General features: G+C 29.7%; 1 protein-coding gene across 6 annotated transcripts; it reads left to right on the top strand.

Moving 5' to 3' along the window:
• Positions 1-14,262: 14,262 nt before the first annotated feature.
• On the top strand, positions 14,263-19,999 carry LOC131660536 (cinnamoyl-CoA reductase 1-like). 6 transcript variants are annotated; one of them, XR_009300950.1, is made up of 8 exons: positions 14,294-14,788; positions 15,144-15,297; positions 15,394-15,579; positions 15,913-18,109; positions 18,471-18,683; positions 19,017-19,275; positions 19,358-19,545; positions 19,625-19,999. XR_009300950.1 is itself a non-coding variant. In XM_058929791.1 (4 exons), the coding sequence occupies exons 1-4, from the start codon at positions 14,711-14,713 to the stop codon at positions 15,945-15,947; spliced, it is 453 nt and encodes a 150-aa protein (XP_058785774.1). In that variant the 5' UTR covers positions 14,396-14,710; the 3' UTR covers positions 15,948-16,654. The 6 variants fall into 6 exon arrangements, 1 of the variants encoding a protein (XP_058785774.1); XR_009300951.1 differs by having other exon boundaries at positions 14,296-14,788; positions 18,501-18,683; XR_009300953.1 differs by having other exon boundaries at positions 14,263-14,788; positions 16,321-18,683.
• Positions 20,000-20,214: the final 215 nt, after the last annotated feature.

Below are 20,214 nucleotides of genomic sequence, written 5' to 3'. Positions count from 1 at the left end.
AAAATGTATTACTTTAATCATTTAAAAAGTGTCCCAAAAACACTGGTTAGGAAATAATTTTCACTTAACAACAAAAGTTGAATATATGATTTCAGATGGTCCAACTTCATGTATTAAATATTTAAAATATCTTTTAAATATTTATTCGATGTATGTGTTTTAATATAAATGGATGTAAGAACCCTAAAACAAATTATTATTTCTAATTATTATATTGATTTTCATGTTTTTAAATTTTTTTAATATGAAGGATTAGATGGAGTATATTATTATTATTATTATTATTATTATTATTATTATTATTATTATTATTATTATTATTATTATTATTATTATTATTATTATTATTATTATTATTATTTTTTGATAAATGAGTGTAAAATATATACTATTTCAATGTAACAAGTTTTGTGGCATATAACAGCTTGTTGTGATTCTTTCTTTTTTTTCATACACATTGTTGGAGCTATGTTTGAGCTTTTCATATGCATGTGTAACGTTCGGAAAAATAATTATTTGTTTAATTTAGATATTTGTGATGTTTACTGAATTTTCGCATTTTGAGGCGATTTAGTCGGTATTAGTTCGAGATAGCTGATTGATATTTAGTCAGAAATTTTCATATTTTTAGTATTAGAAATATTAATGAGCTAATATCTAGCGTTTTGGAAATTTTCCGAGTAATTGAGATTAGACCGGAAATATGAAGCAATGAGTAAAAAATCGGTATATTTGAATAATCGGATTTTTTATTTTAATAGAATAAAAGTTGAATATCACTAGAAATAATATTTTAATTTATTTTATGTTTATGAGCATGTTGGGCCTATTTTAATTAAGAAATGTGGTATTAATTGTTAGGCCCAATGTTATAATAAAAAATAGAAGCATAGTATAGATAGTGTAGAAAACCAAAAAAGAGAAAATAGAAATTATTTTGGGAAGTGAGGGAGCTAGGTCTTGAAGAGGAGAAGCCAAGCTTGAGAAATTCCAACCCAAATACTAGGATTGCTAGAGTTTTCTTCAATCCAAACAAGGTAAGGGTGGAGTTCTCTTCCTATAATGTGGCTTATGAGCAATTGTATATTGGGATTAGGGATTTAGGTTTTACTTACTGTATTGAATATGTTCATTGCTGAATATTTGCATTGGCCGTGCTATTTGTTTCTGAAAATTGAAGTTGCCGTTACTGTTGGTGTTACTTATATGATTCTGAAACTTCTATGTTGGTGTGATGCTGTAGTTGTTGTTCATTTTTATTACTTTTAGCTACCTTGTAAGAAGGTTATGTAGCAGTACACATTTATATTAGTACACATTTCTGTTTCACACATGATTAAGAATGGATTTAGTTTCACTTTGCAATTTGGCTTGTAGAATTGTTTTCTTCTGTGCCATGTTTCATTATATGTTTTATAGCCTGAGAACGAAATTTAATGGTGAAATGATACAAAATTGGATACTATAATTAGGAACAGAAATAGAATGGACTGAGATTAAACATTGGGATAGTTTTTAATGGCTCGGTTCCTTACATCAGTAGGTATTAGAATTAGGATTAGGAAGTGTGTAATATAGAAATAATAAATACAAAATAGTCCCGTTTGATGGAAATAGCCGAGTTAAGCGGTATAATTAGTTGTCCGGAATTTGATGAAAATTTACGTGGTAATTAAGTTTAATTAGTACATTAACGTGGTGGTGTTCTTTTATCAAAATTGCGATATTAATCGGTCGATTAAATTAATAGTTGAATTAATTTTTTATAAGCCTATTTAAGTGGAATAAACGTGAACTTAGATTAATTATTTGGTTTATCGGTAAATTACGATATCTTGAGCATTTGACCGTAATTGTGATTTGCTGTGAATATGTTTGTGATTATTTGTTAATGGTATCGACTGTTGATTTGATGAGTTGTCGGAATTGTTTCGTTGTTATATGAAGTTGTTGTATTATGTGTGACATGTTATTACCTTTAATAGTCAATAATAATTATGATATGGGCGTGCGCCTTGTGACGAATATTTTGTGAAGTAAATGATGATGATGATGTTGTGTGATGTTCAGTTCATTGAGTCGCATACATTTGCATATATATTGTGACGGCCTAGATTGGCAAATTAGTGATGAAGGCTTATGCCTTGTGCCTCTGAATTGGGCAATTGGTGACGGGGGCTGAAGCTCCGATTGGTACCACATGCATGTAGATGAGTCATGTCCCATATATTTTTATGTGATTCATAGCGTGACGTTTGTGATTACATTGTGATTGTATTTTTGTGACTTGTTATATGACGGAAGTATGTGAATTGTGAATTAATGTCTTTGTGAATAATATGAGGATATCAATACTTGTGAATACGATTAACCGAATATGTCTAATTTCTGATATATAATTTATCATGCGCTCAATTATATGAATTGATATCTCACCCTTTCTTTGTTTCTTCGTTTCCTTTATATTGATAACGTGCAGGTGATTCGCTTTGAGAGGAGGTTAGCCGAGTTGGTCTTGAGTCGTTGTCGCTCTGATACGTAGCACTCGGGGGGACGAACGCGTTAATTTACTTGCTTTTGATTTATTATATGTTTTGGCAAATACTTGAGTTGTTTATTTGAGATTGCCACTTTAATTGTGTTCATTGTTGAATTAAGATGCTATGAATCCTTGAACTAATTGTTGAGTTTCCGTTGCACTTCTATGGAAGTTGATTCATGTTAAAGTCTATTATTTTGATGTTGTCGGTTCTTCCGTATTTGGTGAATGCTATGTATCCGCTTATGCGACGAGGTGATTTGTGTTTGAGAATAAATATGTGATACCTCAATCGTTTATTTTGTGAATTTTTATACTCTGATTTTATTTAAATTCCGTGGATAGAATTGAGGTGTTACAGCATGCATGTCCAAGTGGTAGTTATTCTGAGGAAGGTTAATAAAGTAAATAAATTGATGAATATGAATATTCGAATTGGCTTTACCATACAACACAAACTACAATGTATTTTTCCTTGACTTTGATTCTTATTGTGATATTGAAGCAAGTAACAAAGTTTGGTCCATTATACTTTTCTTATACTATTCAATTTCCTCATAAAAAACACACGTATAAAAGTTCTGTCCACAAATTATGAACTTGATATTCCTTCATTACAATGACCCTAGAATATTGGCAGCAATTTGACGGTGACATTTCATGTTACCTTTAAATAGGAAAAAATGAATACAAGTTAAAGATGATAAAGATGAGTATGGAAACTGAGGAAATAATAGAAGAGGATAACAAGTTGATGGCGGGTTAAAAAGACTCAAAGAAAATCATGGTGACCAATAATTTAATGTTTTATTTTGATGTATGTAATAAACTAGGAACTACTAATATATTATTATCTTTGTGATGGAAAGAAGTGTGATGTGATAAAATAAAATCATATTGTTTGGATTAATTAAAATCAGATAGAATAAAATGATCTATTTTTTTAATTTATTGTTTCATCATAATATAATATATTAAAACTATATAATGCAATTTTTAGTCTATTATGTTTGATTCCGCTTTATTTTTTCTACTCCTTTATATAACATTCTGCATGCATGCGTCACCACCTCATCTAAGAAAGTTTCGGGTCGTGAGTGAAAGAATCATTAGAATATTTCACCCCCGGCCCATTATAAAATGCTACTATGAACATTTTTTAGTTGGGGTAGATGACCTTGAGTGTCGCTTCATTGAAGCACGCGAGATATTCCCTCAATTATTCGAAAAGGGTTTGCCAAATGTTGAAAAGGCTAGTGGTAGTCAGCTTTCTGTGCATTGTTGTTGCAAACCAATAGAACAATTTCTTCACCAAGTCTTGGTAGCGAGTGATCGAGAGTCGTGGCAGACACATATACCAACTTATTGTTGCATCTTTGAAAGTTTCGGAGAGAAGTTTACATTTTAAGGAATCAGAAGCTTCAATAATTTTCATTTGCATGTTGATGGAGCGAGGTATTTATAGGAATTCCTTCGCCTGGATCTTAAGCTTCAATAGGATAATACCCAATTTTAAGAGCATGGAATGTGGACACTCAACTACCATATTATTTAAGAGAAAGTGATTTCTCCTTATTAACTTCCTCTCTCGTACTGTAATGTATAGGGATACACTTCCCCAAGTTTTGATAGAACTTGAATTATATAAGAAACAACTAAATGACAAATGTCCATCTCAATAAATGAACGGTTATGAAGCTCGCGAGCCTTCATACCAATATACCAATAAATATATATATATTGAAATGACCAAATACTTAGCGGATTATTTATATGATCTGAGAGGTGTGTTTGTTTATTAAAAAAAGTTACTATTGATCTATTTGAAGCATAGAAGAAATTTTAGTGGGAATTAAAAAGTAATAAAGTTAAGAAAAAATATTATTTTTTTTTAATTTAATTTAAACTAGGATACAAGTTGATCAAAATTAAGCAGTATGGTTCATAATAAAAATAGTCAATCGCAAGCTTTTATTTCTCCTTTGTCTATAATCCACGCCTCATTGAAAGATTAAAAAAAAGCACTTATGCTTCAAAAAGTAAAGATAAGGTCTCATCTAAAAATAGAATAGAGTTCTCAAGCAAACAATGGTTAACATTGAATGAAAATGGCATAATATCAAAACTTTTAATACATTAACAATACAAATTCCACATTTGTCTCCTAATACTTTCAAAGAGATCCTTAATTGTTGGATCCTAACATTACCTCCCATAAGCAAGTTCGTCCATGCTCTTTCTCTTTTTGACCTTCCAAAACAAATTAACAATAGCCATGAGTATAAAGTTGAGTAGAAAGAGAATTTGAAAAGATAGGAGATGTCTTTTGCAAAAATCATTCAAGTGAATAGTGGAAGTGCTTCTTCTTTCACTCTCAAAGGCAAAGAATAATTTAGAGCAATGTTTGTTTTTCAAGCATTTGACATATAAAATCACCACATAGTTGGTTTATGTTATTACTTAGAAAACATTACATAGAGGAGTATGTAGACTTTCCAACCTCAAGTGGTGAAGGCATTTTCACTTTTGTGTTTACTTTGAATTACTAATGAATACAAATCGAATCTATACTCACGTACTTTTTTGTCCTTGATTTCTAAAAGAGAATTTCTGTGCCAACCTCCCTACCTTCTAGTCCACCTCTGGTGAAAACTCCATACTACCTCTGACTTCGGAAATGCATTTCCAAAATGCAAGAAAAAGGTGTTTTCGGAGATGCATCTCCGAAAACGCCTTTTTTTTTGAAAAAATTATCTTATTTCGGAAGTTCATTTCCGAAAACAGCATTTCGGAAATGAACTTCCGAAATACTGCGCGTTCTGCAGATTTATCAAAACACTCTCCCTCCCCCATTCATTTACCCTAACTCAAATAAAAAACAAGCAAAGGCGAAAATTTGTGCAAACACACTTCCAAGGCTGCATCAAGGCTCCAATCACATTGCTATACAACATTCAAAAGCCCACAAATCACTCAATTAGTAAGTTTTAAATTTGTTAGATTCATTATTCAAATGCATGTTATTTAGGGTTTCAATTCCATAAATGATATATGGACTGGTTGTTAGTAGTATTTAGGTTGTTTAGAAGCTTTTTGAATTGGTTTTGATCAGAAGAATCGTCGTAGGCTGCTCGGACTGGATCTTCTAGGAAGGAGGAGGGGGTGTACCTGCAAGGTACTCCGATGCCAAAGTGAGAAGACGAGCAAAGGAGTGCAAGTACTAGCTAAAGGTTAGAAAGAATTGAATACCTGACCCTCTGGTTAAAGAGGGTATTTATAGCCCCCAGCGCTGGGCCATGATCTCGCTATTGGGTTGGATTCCCAAGTCCAAATAGGAGACTGCCAGGTTTCCTGAGCGGAAATATCGGAGGTGCGTGTATGCCCTCTGTCCTGGTTAACCGCTCCGAAGTTCAAGGGAGGACGCGGTCTTTTAGGAGCCACGTGGGGTCCGTACTATTCGGAGGATTGGATATGAAGGAGCCCTGCGCGGAGCAGGGTCCTCGGCAGTGAGCGACGCTCGGGAGTAACGCCACATCCGAGCGTCTACTTGCACGGGGAACGTGTGATCTTGCTGGGTGCCCTGTGACCTAGCCGAGGATGACATCTTGCCGAGCATGCCTTAGACGGGCATCTCGGGCATGAGACTGGGCCATGGATGATTATTGGACCCTTGGGGTTTCGCTGGGCCGAAACCATGTTGGGCCCAACCTTTGGGCCAGTCCAGAACAGGTTTTATGTTTGATTTTGGGGTCTGCCATGGATGTTTCAGAAAACCCCATCGCAGGGATGTTTCGGAAGTTCATTTTCGAAAACACCTCCATCCCAGTTTTCGGAAATGAACTTCCGAATTGTATTAGAAGTTCAAATTTTTTAGTTTTTTATTTTGTCTCGCATATTAATCGATTTCAATTGTTTACAGGAACATGTCAGGCAACCAACCAGCACGCATCAGACAGGGTAGGGAGACCCAGACTGCGTCAGCTACACAGGGTAGGGAGTGTCCGTTTTAATTTGCAAGTACTTTATTTTTAACGCCTTTGTTTATTGTGTCTGTTTCTTTGAAGTTTGTGTGCATGCTTTTGACTTCTTTGACGGCGTGTCGCTGGTTTCCAACGTCTTTGTTCTTTAATGACTTGTCCGTTTCCCAAGCGTTTTTGTCCCCTTTCTTCTTTTATAAAAGGAGGTCTCATGGACCTTTCTTTCTTCATTTTTACGCAGGAATGGGTGGCGCTAAGGGAAAAAAGGAGGTGAAGGAGAAGAAGAAGGTTTCGACCGGCTCTACTTCTCGTTCCCAGGGGGCCTGGGGCCCGGATGCTCAAGCTCAACTATCTGGCGTGAGAGTCGTGGTTGATGCTGATGGTTCTGAGACTGAGTGGGATGAGGATTGGTATCAGTATCTTCATTCGGAGGAGTTCGCTCGTCGGGCAGAATAATGTGTTTTTGTTTTGTTTGATGTGTATTTTGTAACGCTCGTCGGGCAGAATAACGTGTTTTTGTTTTGTTTGACGTGTTTTGTTTTGTTTTGTTTTGATTTCGGATTGTATCTTTCGCACAGTGTTTTTGGATTTTATTTATCATATTAGTATTTTCTGTTTATATGTCGCTTATTTTATTTGTCGTTTGCGTTTAATTAAAATGCGAGACTGTTTAAGAAAAAAACATTAAAAAAAAATCAGTTTCTGCATAATTCGGAAGTTCATTTCCGAATTCACCCCCCATGAGGTGTTTTCGGAAGTTCATCTCCGAAGACACCCCCATGAGGTGTTTTCGGAGATGCACTTCCGAATTGTAGAAATTTAAAAAAAAATGCGTTTCGGAAGTTCATTTCCGAAGCAGGGGTATTTTGGGATTTTCGCTGGGGGTGACCCCCATAGGGAGGTGGCTAAAGAAATTTTCTTCTAAAAAGCCAACAATATAGTTCTAATGCATAAATCAAAATCGTGTGGTTAAAATAAGATGGGGCTACCTTCAAATTTATTACTTTCAAATCATGGTTATTTTAACTATTTTCAAATACTTTTTTCTTAAAACAAAGTTATATTTTAAATTATTATAATTTAATTTTTTTAATAAATTTTTTTCTAATAATTTGAGACAGGAGATTAATTCCTTTGACAACCGAGGTAAAAGGATTATTATTTTATTTAATAAAAATCAGTCAGATCGTTCTCTAATTTACATTTTCAATTCATGAAAATTAATTGAAATGACAACCGAGGTAAAAGGATTATTATTTTATTTAATAAAAATCAGTCAGATCGTTCCCTAATTTACATTTTCAATTCATGAGAATTAATTGAAATGATTGAATGACGAATTAAATTGATTAGTCGTCTTTAGTTTAAAAGAATAATTTTATTTTTTTATGAGTTAAATGAAGAAGTTAACATAAAAATCAAAGTTAACATTAATAAAAAGACAATTTCTTCATTTAACTCATAAAAAAATAAAAGTTTTCATCAAAGTTATAATTATTAAAATAAGGTATTAATATTTTATTCAAATTTTAATTTTAATTTTGTTTAAGGGTAGTTTTGTCTTTTAAAAATAATTGCATTATTCTTTCTTTCCTATTTTTCTTTTTTTTCTTCTACCAAACATTATCTCAAATCTTCTTTATTTCTTATTCTTTTCTCTCTTTTCTCACTCTTTCTTTGCAACTTTTCCTCTAAACCATACACATCTTTAAAGTGAATCATAAAATTGAAGAAACTTGTATGATAATGAATCAGTTAGAAATAATTTATATTCAAAAAGTACGGTTAAAGTCAAAAGCTTATGAGGCTGTTAGTTAGAAATATTCCTAAAAGTTATTCTTCGTTGTTAGCATAATTTAACATACTTTTGATTGTGCTTATGTGAGAGTTTAATTTTTGTATATTTAAACAAATTTGTTACCATAGAATCACAACAAAATTTTCATAATTAAAAATCTGTTACGTTTTTCTCTTATCTTTCTTCTTTCATCTTCATCTTCTTCTTCAACCATAATTAAAAAAAAAAATCTAAAAATTGTCTTTCTTTTAGCTTTTGCTACTGTTAATTGTCAATTGTCATATTCAGTATCACTCAAACTAGAATAAAGTGAAAATTCCACAACTTCACTTTTTTTTTTATCTTCACATTTTTTGGTCATGTTTGTTTAAATAATTGGTTTTATTTTGTACGTAATTGTGTGCACTTTATGAAAAATATATTTGTTGTTGAATAATTTTGTAGTTAGCTTTATCACGAGAAAATAGTGATAGTACATGTGTTTAGAAACTAAAATGACAATTTAGATAATGAAATTCGTGAGTTAGAGACTATTAGTCACAAAGACAAATTAAAAATTAGAATGGATGTATTTGATGTCCAAGCAGCATAAAGAGAATTCAAAAGACCATTTGCTTGTGAATGAAGACATCACTTTTTGTTATATGCTATCCCATAAGAATCTTATCAAATCATGCATGTTGTTCCTTTGACACCGAAAGAGACACAAATAGTGGCAACATACATTCTTACATAACTCAAACCCTTTGTGATACTACATATTAATATTATTTTTAAAAATTATATATATATATATATATATATATATATATATATATATATATATATATATATATATATATATATATATATATATATATATATATATATATATATATATATATATATATATATATATATATATGAGGATTATATTTACTCCAGGAGTAAATTACTATAACTTACTCCAAATCTAGACCATTGATTCTTTTCAATCTAGTGGTTAAAAATAATAAGTAATTAAATATGGAGAGAGAAAACTATTACTTATTATTTTTAACCATTAGATTGAGAAGAATCAATGGTTTAGATTTGGAGTAAGTTATAATAACTTATTTCTGGAGTAAATATAACCCTCCTCATATATATATATATATATATATATATATATATATATATATATATATATATATATATATATATATATATATATATATATATATATATATATATATATATATATATATATATATATATTCGTATTAATTATTGGTATTTATAAATAAATACTTTTTATGAAAAAAATTAAAAATTATTTCTCATTATTCTATAAAAGTGCAAGAGTTTTCAGTTAATTTAAAAAAATATTCGTTTTCTTCCACGTCTCTTATATATACTATAATTCAAAACTAACAATTTTATTGTTATTCCATCCGCTTATTAACAAAAGTTATGTTATTTTGAAACTAAATAATACATTTACACCGTTTATACCATAAATACATGTTTCTTATTTTTTAAATAATTTTTTGACTTACCTAAAATACCGTGTAAGGCTAAAACATTATCTTACTTAGGTATAAATGGCTTTGTGTCAAAGTAGCATAACTCTATTAACAAACAAGCACTTAATTGCATATTCAAACTCAGGCATCTTATATCAAATGAGTCGCACATAATTATCAATTGAATTATCTAATTGAATAAAGATATTATATGGATCTCTTTTATCCTATTAATAAAATATTATATATATATATATATATATATATATATATATATATATATATATATATATATATATATATATATATATATATATATATATATATATATATATATATATATATATATATATATATATATATATATATATATATGAGGAGGTTATATTTACTCCAAGAGTTAGTTATTATAGCTTACTGCACATCTTAACCATTTAGGCTCTTTTTGGTAAGCCATTTTTTCGAGCTTATAGCTTACGTCTTATGTCTTATAAGCTCATATGATAATTTAGACCTGTTTGGTAACGGTCTTTTCATCACGAGCTTATAGCTTATTTTACTAACTTATAGCTTATTTTACAGACGCTATTTCAAATAGCGTTTTAGCTTATGTCTTATAGCTTATCAATTTTTCTTCCTTTTTTATCCTTATTATTTTAATTAAAATCCATTTTTAACCCTTATAATTTATTTTAATTTAAAATAAAATAAATATATATTAAATATCTTTTATGTCATTTTACATTTATAAGTTAATTGAACCGTTAATTTTACCAAACACTTCAATTAGCTTATAAGCTATCGGTATCAACCATCCGCTATAAGCTATAAGTCATCACTCATCAGCCATCAGTCATAAGCTATAAGCTATCAGCTAGCTTATCAGTCAACTGCTATTTTTACCAAACAAACCCTTATTCTTTTTAATATAATGGTTAAAAATAATAAGTCATTAAATGTGGAAAGAGAAAACTATTCCTTATTGTTTTTAACCATTAGATTGAAAAGAATTAATGGTCAAGATGTAGAGTAAGTTATTATAACTTACTCTTGGAGTAATATAAAGTAATAAAGCTTTGCTAGTATTAATTAAACTAGTACTTTACCCCGTGTGATGCACATGTTTAGGCGATGCACATGTTTAGGCGGGATTTTGGTTTAAAGTTGACGCCTAAACATGTATCCTGTTTTAATATATTAAAGATGTTTGAATATAGAATGGTGGAAGTATTAATTAAATGTTTGAATATGGAAGTTGTATTTGAATTGAATTTTGTTCTTGACGGTGGTGGGGATAAAAGCTGAAGAGTACGTTTTGCATAAAGGCCTCTTGTATTGGGTATCTAAGTGATCATAATCTGAATTTAACCGTACACATGAAAATGACTTGCAATTCTTTTTTGTTTTTTTATTTTCTTATGTCAATTCTCAATTACCATCCATTGTTTGAAATTCCATTGATCCCAAGTTAGATTAGGTGGTGACTGTTATAGTTCCTTCTATTTGTTTTGCTCCTCCATTGTTTATTATTGTGAATTGTTAAATTCTTGGTATTAGTTTGCTAGTACTTTGATGGTAGGTAAACTCACTTGTAGCATTACTTCATCTAACATTAGAGAGCCTTATTTGAAAATGTAAATTCACTTTGCTAGTATTTTGATGACAAAATTTAATTCGAAAATGTATTTTTAAAATTTTTTAAGATTAGTTCAGAGATGTATCTCCGAAAAATACACCTCTTTCTCCCTCCTCTTTGATATTCCTCTTCCCCCCACCCCTCCTCTTATAGGTGACAATTGTTACATTTGTCTTGAAATTAAGATCTTTGTGTTTAGGAATATTTGAGGCTTGAATAAAAACTTGATAGGCGGGAGAATTCTTTATGGAAGAGAGAATTTTGTATTTTTGTTTGATACAAAAGTGTGAAATTACATCCCTATTTATAATATTCTAAGGAGAACTCTAGACACACTAATTCTAGAGAGTTCTCAACCCTAAAAATTCAAAGAGTATTATAGAAAATATTACAACAATAAAAAATATCTATACACTCCAAATACTACCAGATTTATCTAGAAATATTACCTAATCCCAAAATAACTATGCCCAAAAAACCAAATAATAAATTTAGGCCCAAATCAATATTAATATTTCAACATCCCCCGTTAAACTTGATTTATGACTCTTTAGCTTCACGAAAGTTTCTAAATTGAGTGGCTCGGTGAAAATGTCGGTAGATTATTCTTGAGACATCACATACTTCAACTTTACCTCATTCTTCTCGATGCATTCTCTTACGAAGTGGTAACAAGTGTCAACGTGCTTACTACTTTTATAAAAAACATGGTTTTTTGCCAAAGCAAGTGCTTATTTATTGTCAAACACATATTTAACAAGTGGTTTTAAAATATATTTTTGAATAATAATTGTGTGGTTGGTAAGAGTTGAATTCAAGAATAAAAAAAAAAGAGGCTTAAATTTTATCAACTAAACTACAATTATATATGTGACTAACGTATCTTTATATATTTTTATAACTAAATAAAAAAAATTTAAGACCTTTTTTAAGTCTAGACTTTTGAGACCTAAAGTCGTAGCCTTGGTGGCTTGACTTTTGGGTCGACCCTATCATATACATACGGGTTATGTTAACGAGTGATCCAGAGATATTTTTTAAAAATTCTAAATAAAAAAAAGATTCTTTCAAAAAACAATTATTTATATTTTCAATGTATTAAATATAAGTATTTTCAAAAAATATATATATTTTTTCTTTAAAAAGTTAATTATTTCTGCATTGAATACAAATATTTTAAAATAAAACATATTTTTTTAAACTCTTATAAAATACTCCAAAAATACTCGTTAGTATTTTTCAATACATATTCAAACAATTATTTATACCGTCCGATGGGTATGATTGTTTATTAAAAGAAAGGTACTACTGATATATTTGAAGCATCGAAGAAATTTTAGTGGGAATTGAAAAGTAATAAAGTTAAGAAAAAATGTTTACTTTTTTATTTTTATTCTTCAAAGAAATTTTAGTGGGAATTGAAAAGTAATAAAGTTAAGAAAAAATGTTTACTTTTTTATTTTTATTCTTCAAAGAAATTTTAGTGGGAATTGAAAAGTAATAAAGTTAAGAAAAAATGTTTACTTTTTTATTTTTATTCTTCAAAGAAATTTTAGTGGGAATTGAAAAGTAATAAAGTTAAGAAAAAATGTTTACTTTTTTACTTTTATTCTTCAAAGAAATTTTAGTGGGAATTGCAAAAATCATTCAAGTGAATAGTGGAAGTGCTTCATCTTTCACTTTCAAAGGCAAGGAATAATTTAGAGCAATGTTTGTTTTTTAAGCATTTGACATATAAAATCATCACATAGTTGATTTATATGATTGAGAAACATATAGATAAAACATTTCATAGAGGAGTATATAACCTTTTCAACCTCAAGTGGTGAAGGCATTTTTCACTTTGTGTTTACTTTGAATTACTAGTGAATACAAATCTAATCTTTACTCACGTATTATTCTGTCCTTGATTTCTAAAAAGCCAAGAATGTAATTCGGATGCATAAATCATAACTGTGTGATTAAAATTTAAAATTTCATTAACAATAAGATCATCTTTAGGGCAACGTGGACTACCCTCAAATTTATTACAGTCAAATCGTAATAAATTAAAATGTTTATAAAATATTTGTCACAATTACTTGGGATGTAATTTTTTACTCTCTCATCTGCAAGATAATAACTAGTGAATAAAATTTATCAAAAAATAATAATAACTAGTAAATAAAATTTATAAAATAAAGAGAATATAAGAGATAAAAGAGAGAATATTTTTTAAAAATTGGTAAATTTAATTAACGCAAAATATTATGTGCTATGTACTGGAAACATAATTGGTGTTGATTGGTGATAGGGGATCCTAAATCAGAGGGGATCCTAAATGTTATGTCTATGTCAATACAAGAAATTCTTTCTTAGATGAATCCAATTTCATTGATATAGAGAAAAATCAATGAAAAAAATTTGGCCAATTTCTTTGTACATATGTTGTAGAAGAGACAGACAAATTTAATCCAAAGTCCAACTTCCAACCTAGCTCATTGTAAAAAATACCTATGTTCTTAAAAAAAAAAAATTCGTTAATTTTTTCAACTCATCATCCCTTATTCAAAATTGAGTTATCCTTTCTTTTATTCAAAGTTGTAATTATGTGTTTTGATTCCTCTATCTTTCAATTATGCTTTGTTCAATGTGGTTTGTATAAAGCATATTAAATATTATAAATCATATTAAACTTTGTTCAAAGTTTCAATATAATAGCAGTGTGATTGACATTATAAATTATATTAAACTTTGGTTCCTATAATGTTTCTTCCGCAACTTTCTTCAACTGGAAAATGAATTCAAGCCAGATGGGGTAATATGATTTGTTCATACAGTATTTTTATAAAAAGAAACCTATTTCATAAAGCCAAATGAATTCAAGCCATTACGTACCATATGACATCATCTATAAAGAAAAGACATCCAAAGAGAAAGTAAAATTTATTTCCCGTACTATAAATAATAGTGCTGCTCTCGTCTTTCTTCATTCAAACACAACACTACACACATTTGTTCATATATAAATATTTCTCTTTAACTCTCACCACCAATTTACAAAACAAAAGATAGAAATTGTCACCTTTTTCTCTCATTCAAGACATATGCTTATTATATGATTTATATGCTATATATGAATCTTAGAAAGCTATCTTCAAATTCTTCACTTACTTCATCATAAAATCAAGCCATATTTGAGGATTCCTTGTGAGAGCATTCACAACAGGTTCATACCAGTCTCTGGTACATCAATGATTTCTTCTGGTTCCCTACAACAATTATGACTCCCAAGCAATGAAACTCAAGAAGAGAAAAAAACTATATTCAAAAGGGAAGCTCCATACAACAATTATGATTTCCTTGATTAATAAGGTGAGAAGACTAAGTCTCTACCTTAAATCTGATTGATTATGTCTTGTTTTTTTATTCAGTTTGATTTTTGTTGGTCATGTATTTATTTTACCAATTTTGAGTTCATTGGTTGTTTAATTTCCTTCGTCAAACCATTGTTCCTTCTTTTCTGTTGATGCAATTGAGCATATAAACCATAAATTCACAATCTCTAGGTATTTGAATTCATCGCCTATTCTGTCCTATTAATAAAATTCTATTTTAGCCTTTTATTTAGTCAAATGTTGTTATTGATATAAGGTTGTTGAGATTTTATTTTTACATATAAAATAATTTTTATGTAAATAAATAAACCAATACGTTGCATATCTTTCAGAGGTGGTATTGCTATGCCAAGACAATGGCAGAAAAGAATGCCGTGGAAATTGCAAAAAGAGATGCCCTTGATCTAATTAGCATTTGCCTTACTCATGTTATGGGACCATTGTCAAAGTCACCCACTAATGCTAATGTTGCATATAGAATTTTTGGTACACTTTAACTTATGCCACATAACATTGGCTTTATATAAATAAAATCAAAATTTTTGTGTTATTTATCTTGGTTTTATTTGTTTAAATTTGAAGGTGGTCAAATGAAGGGTAAGTATTGGCCAATTGTGGACGTGAGGGACGTAGCAAATGCATTACTTTTGGCTTACGAGAATCCTATAGCCAAAGGGAGATACATATCCACGTCCCACACTATAACCGAAAAAGATCCGAGAGAGAAGATGAGGATTTTAAATCCCAACTTAAACTTACCCCCACAATGTAAGTTTTGAATTCCAATTACTTTATAAATATTTATTTGATTGGAATCTTATATATATATATATATATATATATATATATATATATATATATATATATATATATATATATATATATATATATATATATATATATATATTAAAATATATATATATATATATATATATATATATATATATATATATTAAAATTTTTAATAATTAAAATTTTAACTTTTATTTCACAAAAACTAAAATTTAAACTAAAAAATTAATACAAAAACATTTTATGTTTAGTAACTGCGTTGCGCGGGTCACAATCTAGTATATTTAAGTATATAAGTTTCATTGTTAGGTGCATCGAAGATGATGATATCTATGAGAAGGTGAATAGCTATGTTGATGAGGAGGATGTTAAACGGCAGCTGAGCTCTATGAAACTGCAGATAGATTTGGATTTGAGGTTTAAGCCGATCGAGGAGACATTGGCTGATAGTTTTAGAAATATTAACATAATGCGGCGCTATAAACCAGAGAGAGCGCTATGTCGTATATTTCATAACTTAATTTTTATAATAAGAATTTATGTTTGGTTTCCAAACAGTGTCTGTTTGCTAGTGACAAGTGCTACAGCAGACCCATTCATGCTTACTTATGCTTGTACGCAATCCTCATATCTTAGGGTTAATATGATTGAATCTCATATATATTTCACGGTTATACATGCTATACATTTTCTTAAGCAAGTGTTTGCGCATATCAGGTTAATTATGTAGCCAGATTTGGTATTACGAGTCGGAATTCTCTCAAAATTCAAAGCGAAGGTTGAAGAGTTGGACTTCTCTCAGAATTTAAAGCGAAGGTTGAAGATGCTGCTTGTATTTTGTATATTAAACTGTAAGTTACTGTTAGCTTGAGATTAGGGATTATGCAGGCCATTTTCACAAATGAGCCTACATCAACTTAGGCATGTGCAGCCTGAATGGTAAAACGGGCCCTTGACACTAGTTATAAGCAAATTAAATTATTATAATATATGTAGCATTATGAAATATGATTATTGTGTTAATAAAAGCATGGTGGGGTTTTGTTTCGTTTCGGTTCTCCTCTCTACACTTTTGTAATTTAATCTTGCAATTTTTTCTTCAGTCTAATAGAAAATATTGCTCAATTATATTTGAGACAAGAATAAATTTAACTTAATCATTCAAGTAAAACATCTTTGGAATACATGATGCAAAATCAGAAAGCTGAAACTACAACATCAAAACATCTTTAAAATTCAAACTAATCTTGAGTCAAGGCATTGTTGGATTGCCGAGATTTCATGAGCCACTTGATTCCCTTTTAGAAAAAAAAAATCAAACAGTTTAAGCATAAAACAACGGTCATATTTCTTTAACAAATAGAAACATAAATTCAACATGAAAATGAAAATAAAGGATATTAATGGTTAGCAGTTTTGTGACTTGGTATATAGGATATTGAAGAATGTCGAAGAAATAATCAGCGCCATTTCAAGCTACTTCAGCTAATAAAAATTTTCTGTTCTCACTTTATTCGACAAGTTATGATGAACATGCAGTGAGGATAATAATGGCTTTCTACTTTTTCCCGAATCACTTTTTTAATTCAAAATAAAAAAAGTTCTCATATGCCAATGTATTGTCTTATCCAGTCTTTTTCATGATGAATTCACATATGCTTTGTAAAAGAACTTTATCCATCCAATTAACACCCATAATCTTATCTTCCTCTTGTAAAGTTAAAAAGTAAACCAAAATACAAATATGATTCCCTTCTTTCTTTCAATATTTCCATCCTAATTTTTAAACCATTATTCATTAAATACCAATCTACCATAATTTAAAGGTGAATTATATCCATTATTTTACCATTTCTTTCTCTTTTGGAAATGATATTTATTTAATTATTGATTTATTATTATATGTTCTAACTTACAACCCTACGTTTTAAATTATAAAGAGTAGTTGGATGGGTTATTAATTTTCTAGATGTATTTTTAGATAAGTCTTAAGAACCAGTAATGTGGCAAATGTTGAAATGGATATTTAAAGGATGTTAAATTAAATCTGGTGGGGTTATTAGTTTTCTAGATGTGTGAGTAAAACTATAAGGGAAGTAGTAAGTCATCGCCACAAAATTTGGCACAAACATAAAAAAGCGAGAAATAATTGAAAATAATTAGTACTAGAAAATAACTGGTATTTCAAATTCCTTACTAAATTACTATTTTTGAATAATATTTTTAAAAATTTTTTAAAAAAATTATGTAATATTTGTTATAAATATTAATGTTATTGGATACCAATATTATTATTTTTTAATTTCTAAAAAATAAATTCAAATTAACTTTAATTATTTTTTAAAAAGTTTCAATATGCACCCCCAGAGATAATTATATAAAGAGAACAGAAACACCATTATCCTACGATTCATTCTTCACAAGCTTTTGAGTTAAGCTCTGAGAACTACAGACACATTATTACAGAAACACCCTAAATCTCCTATCAATTTCCTTGGATCATCTGGTAATTTCACTCGCTCTCACTTTCATTACTCATCATCATTCTTCATCATTACACCACGCACGCTGTTCCTTTCAGCTCAGTTTAATTGTTTGTTTTCGTCTTGTAATTTGGCTTGGCTTATTTATTGGCTCGGCTTCTGTTTTTATTACTTATAAAACACCAACATTACGAAATTTCATGAAACAGAACAAGACGAAGAACAAGTTATGATCAACATGCAGTGAGGATAATAATGGCTTTCTACTTTTTCCCTTTTTAGTGAATCACTTTTTTAATTCAAAAAAAAAAAATCGCATGCCAATGTAGTACTATTGTCTTATCAAGTTTTTTTCATGATGAATTCACATATGCTTTGTAATAGTAAAGCAAGAAACATGATGCACATACACAGGGATATAAATTAAAGCAAATCAGTTCCTTCAAACTCAACTCAATCCAAATCAAAGGAGATCTCTTCTCATTACAATTACTTTTTCCTCTCAATTCAAGCAATGAAACTCAAGAAGAGAAAAAAAACTCTATTCAAAAGGGAAGCTCCGTACAACAATTATGATTTCCTTGATTAATAAATAAGGTGAGAATACTAAGTCTCTACCTTAAATGTGTAAAAATGATGCTTGTTGAATTATGTTTTCATGTGCTATATGAATTGCCCTTTTGATCTTCAATGTATAGTTTTCCATGTTATTGACAAAAATAGAAATAAGCTAGATTATGTTTTCATGTATGTGCTATATATATGAATTGCCCTTTTGATCTTCAATGTATAGTTTTCCATGGTATTCACCAAAATAGATATAAGCTAACTCACGAAAGTATTATAAGATATATTCAACAAGTATTAATAATTTAATAATGTTTCTGAAGTTCTAATTAAATTTTCATATTCTCTGTGTTATTGGCGCAGATGGATTTAATGGTTCTTGGCTACTCAATTTATTGCTCTCGAAGGGATATTACGTACATCCGACCACTAAAAACCATAACCAGACTGTCTTACTAAATGTCCACTATTAAGCAAAATAATGACTACTTTTCCAAATCAGCTTCGACTCTTTAAGTCAAATATTTTGGATTATAGCTCTATTCTCCCGGCAGTTGTGGGATGCAAAGGTGTTTTCCACCTTGCTTGTCCTATTCCATTTGGTCACATTAAAAATCCTTTGGTAACCAAAAAAATATTTAAAATGTTTTTTTTCTTTTGCATACTAGTTTTATTGTTATTCTCATTTTTCTTTAATATTGTAGGAGGAAGTAATTGAACCTGCGATCCAAGAAACATGCAATCTACTTCAAGCTTGTAAAATTGCTAATGTCAAACGAATAGTGTATGTTTCATCGAGGACTGTCATAATAAAAAAAAACCCTATTTTCCAAAAACTGGACCCATTAATGAGTTAAGTTGGTCTATTGGAGATTTCTACCTAAAATATAAGGTTGTTGAGATTATATTTTTACATTAAAGTGATTTTTATGTAAATAAATAAACTAATACGTACGTTGCATATCTTTCAGAGGTGGTATTGCTACGCCAAGACAATGGCAGAAAAGAATGCAGTGGAAATTGCAAAAAGAGATGCGCTTGATTTAATTAGCATTTGTCCTACTCATGTTATGGGACCATTGTCAGAGTCACCCACTAATGTTAATGTTGCATATAGAATTTTTGGTACTAGGCCTAGAGTTTGTTTTCTATATAGTGAGTGAAAATGAAATAAAGTGGCGTATCAGAGGGACGTATTTTGTAGTTTGTGGACATAGGTCACACATAGTTGACCATCATCTATACATCTCTGACACAGTTCTCACATAATTTACAAATAGAGCGTTTTTTTAAAAACTCCATAAATTTGGCTGCCGCAATAAAAATAAAAGCGATTTACATTTAAATTTATAGTTTTTGTTTGAAAATAGTGGCGGTTCCAAATCCCGTTTAATTCACATAATAAGCAAATGTATTCAAATTTTACATTGTTGTAATATACTAAAAAAATATGTCATTTTAAAGCGTCCTAATATACTTATGATATTAGCAAAAATAGCATTGTGTTAACCAACACAATTTTCAAATTGATTTGAAAAATATCTCTTTGAAATATGCTAAA

The sequence above is a fragment of the Vicia villosa genome, linkage group LG3 (assembly GCF_029867415.1).
Source record: "Vicia villosa cultivar HV-30 ecotype Madison, WI linkage group LG3, Vvil1.0, whole genome shotgun sequence".
NCBI classification, from domain to species: domain Eukaryota; kingdom Viridiplantae; phylum Streptophyta; class Magnoliopsida; order Fabales; family Fabaceae; genus Vicia; species Vicia villosa.
The sequence above is the reverse complement of the archived record's forward strand: the minus strand, read 5'-3'. Positions and strand labels throughout refer to the sequence as shown.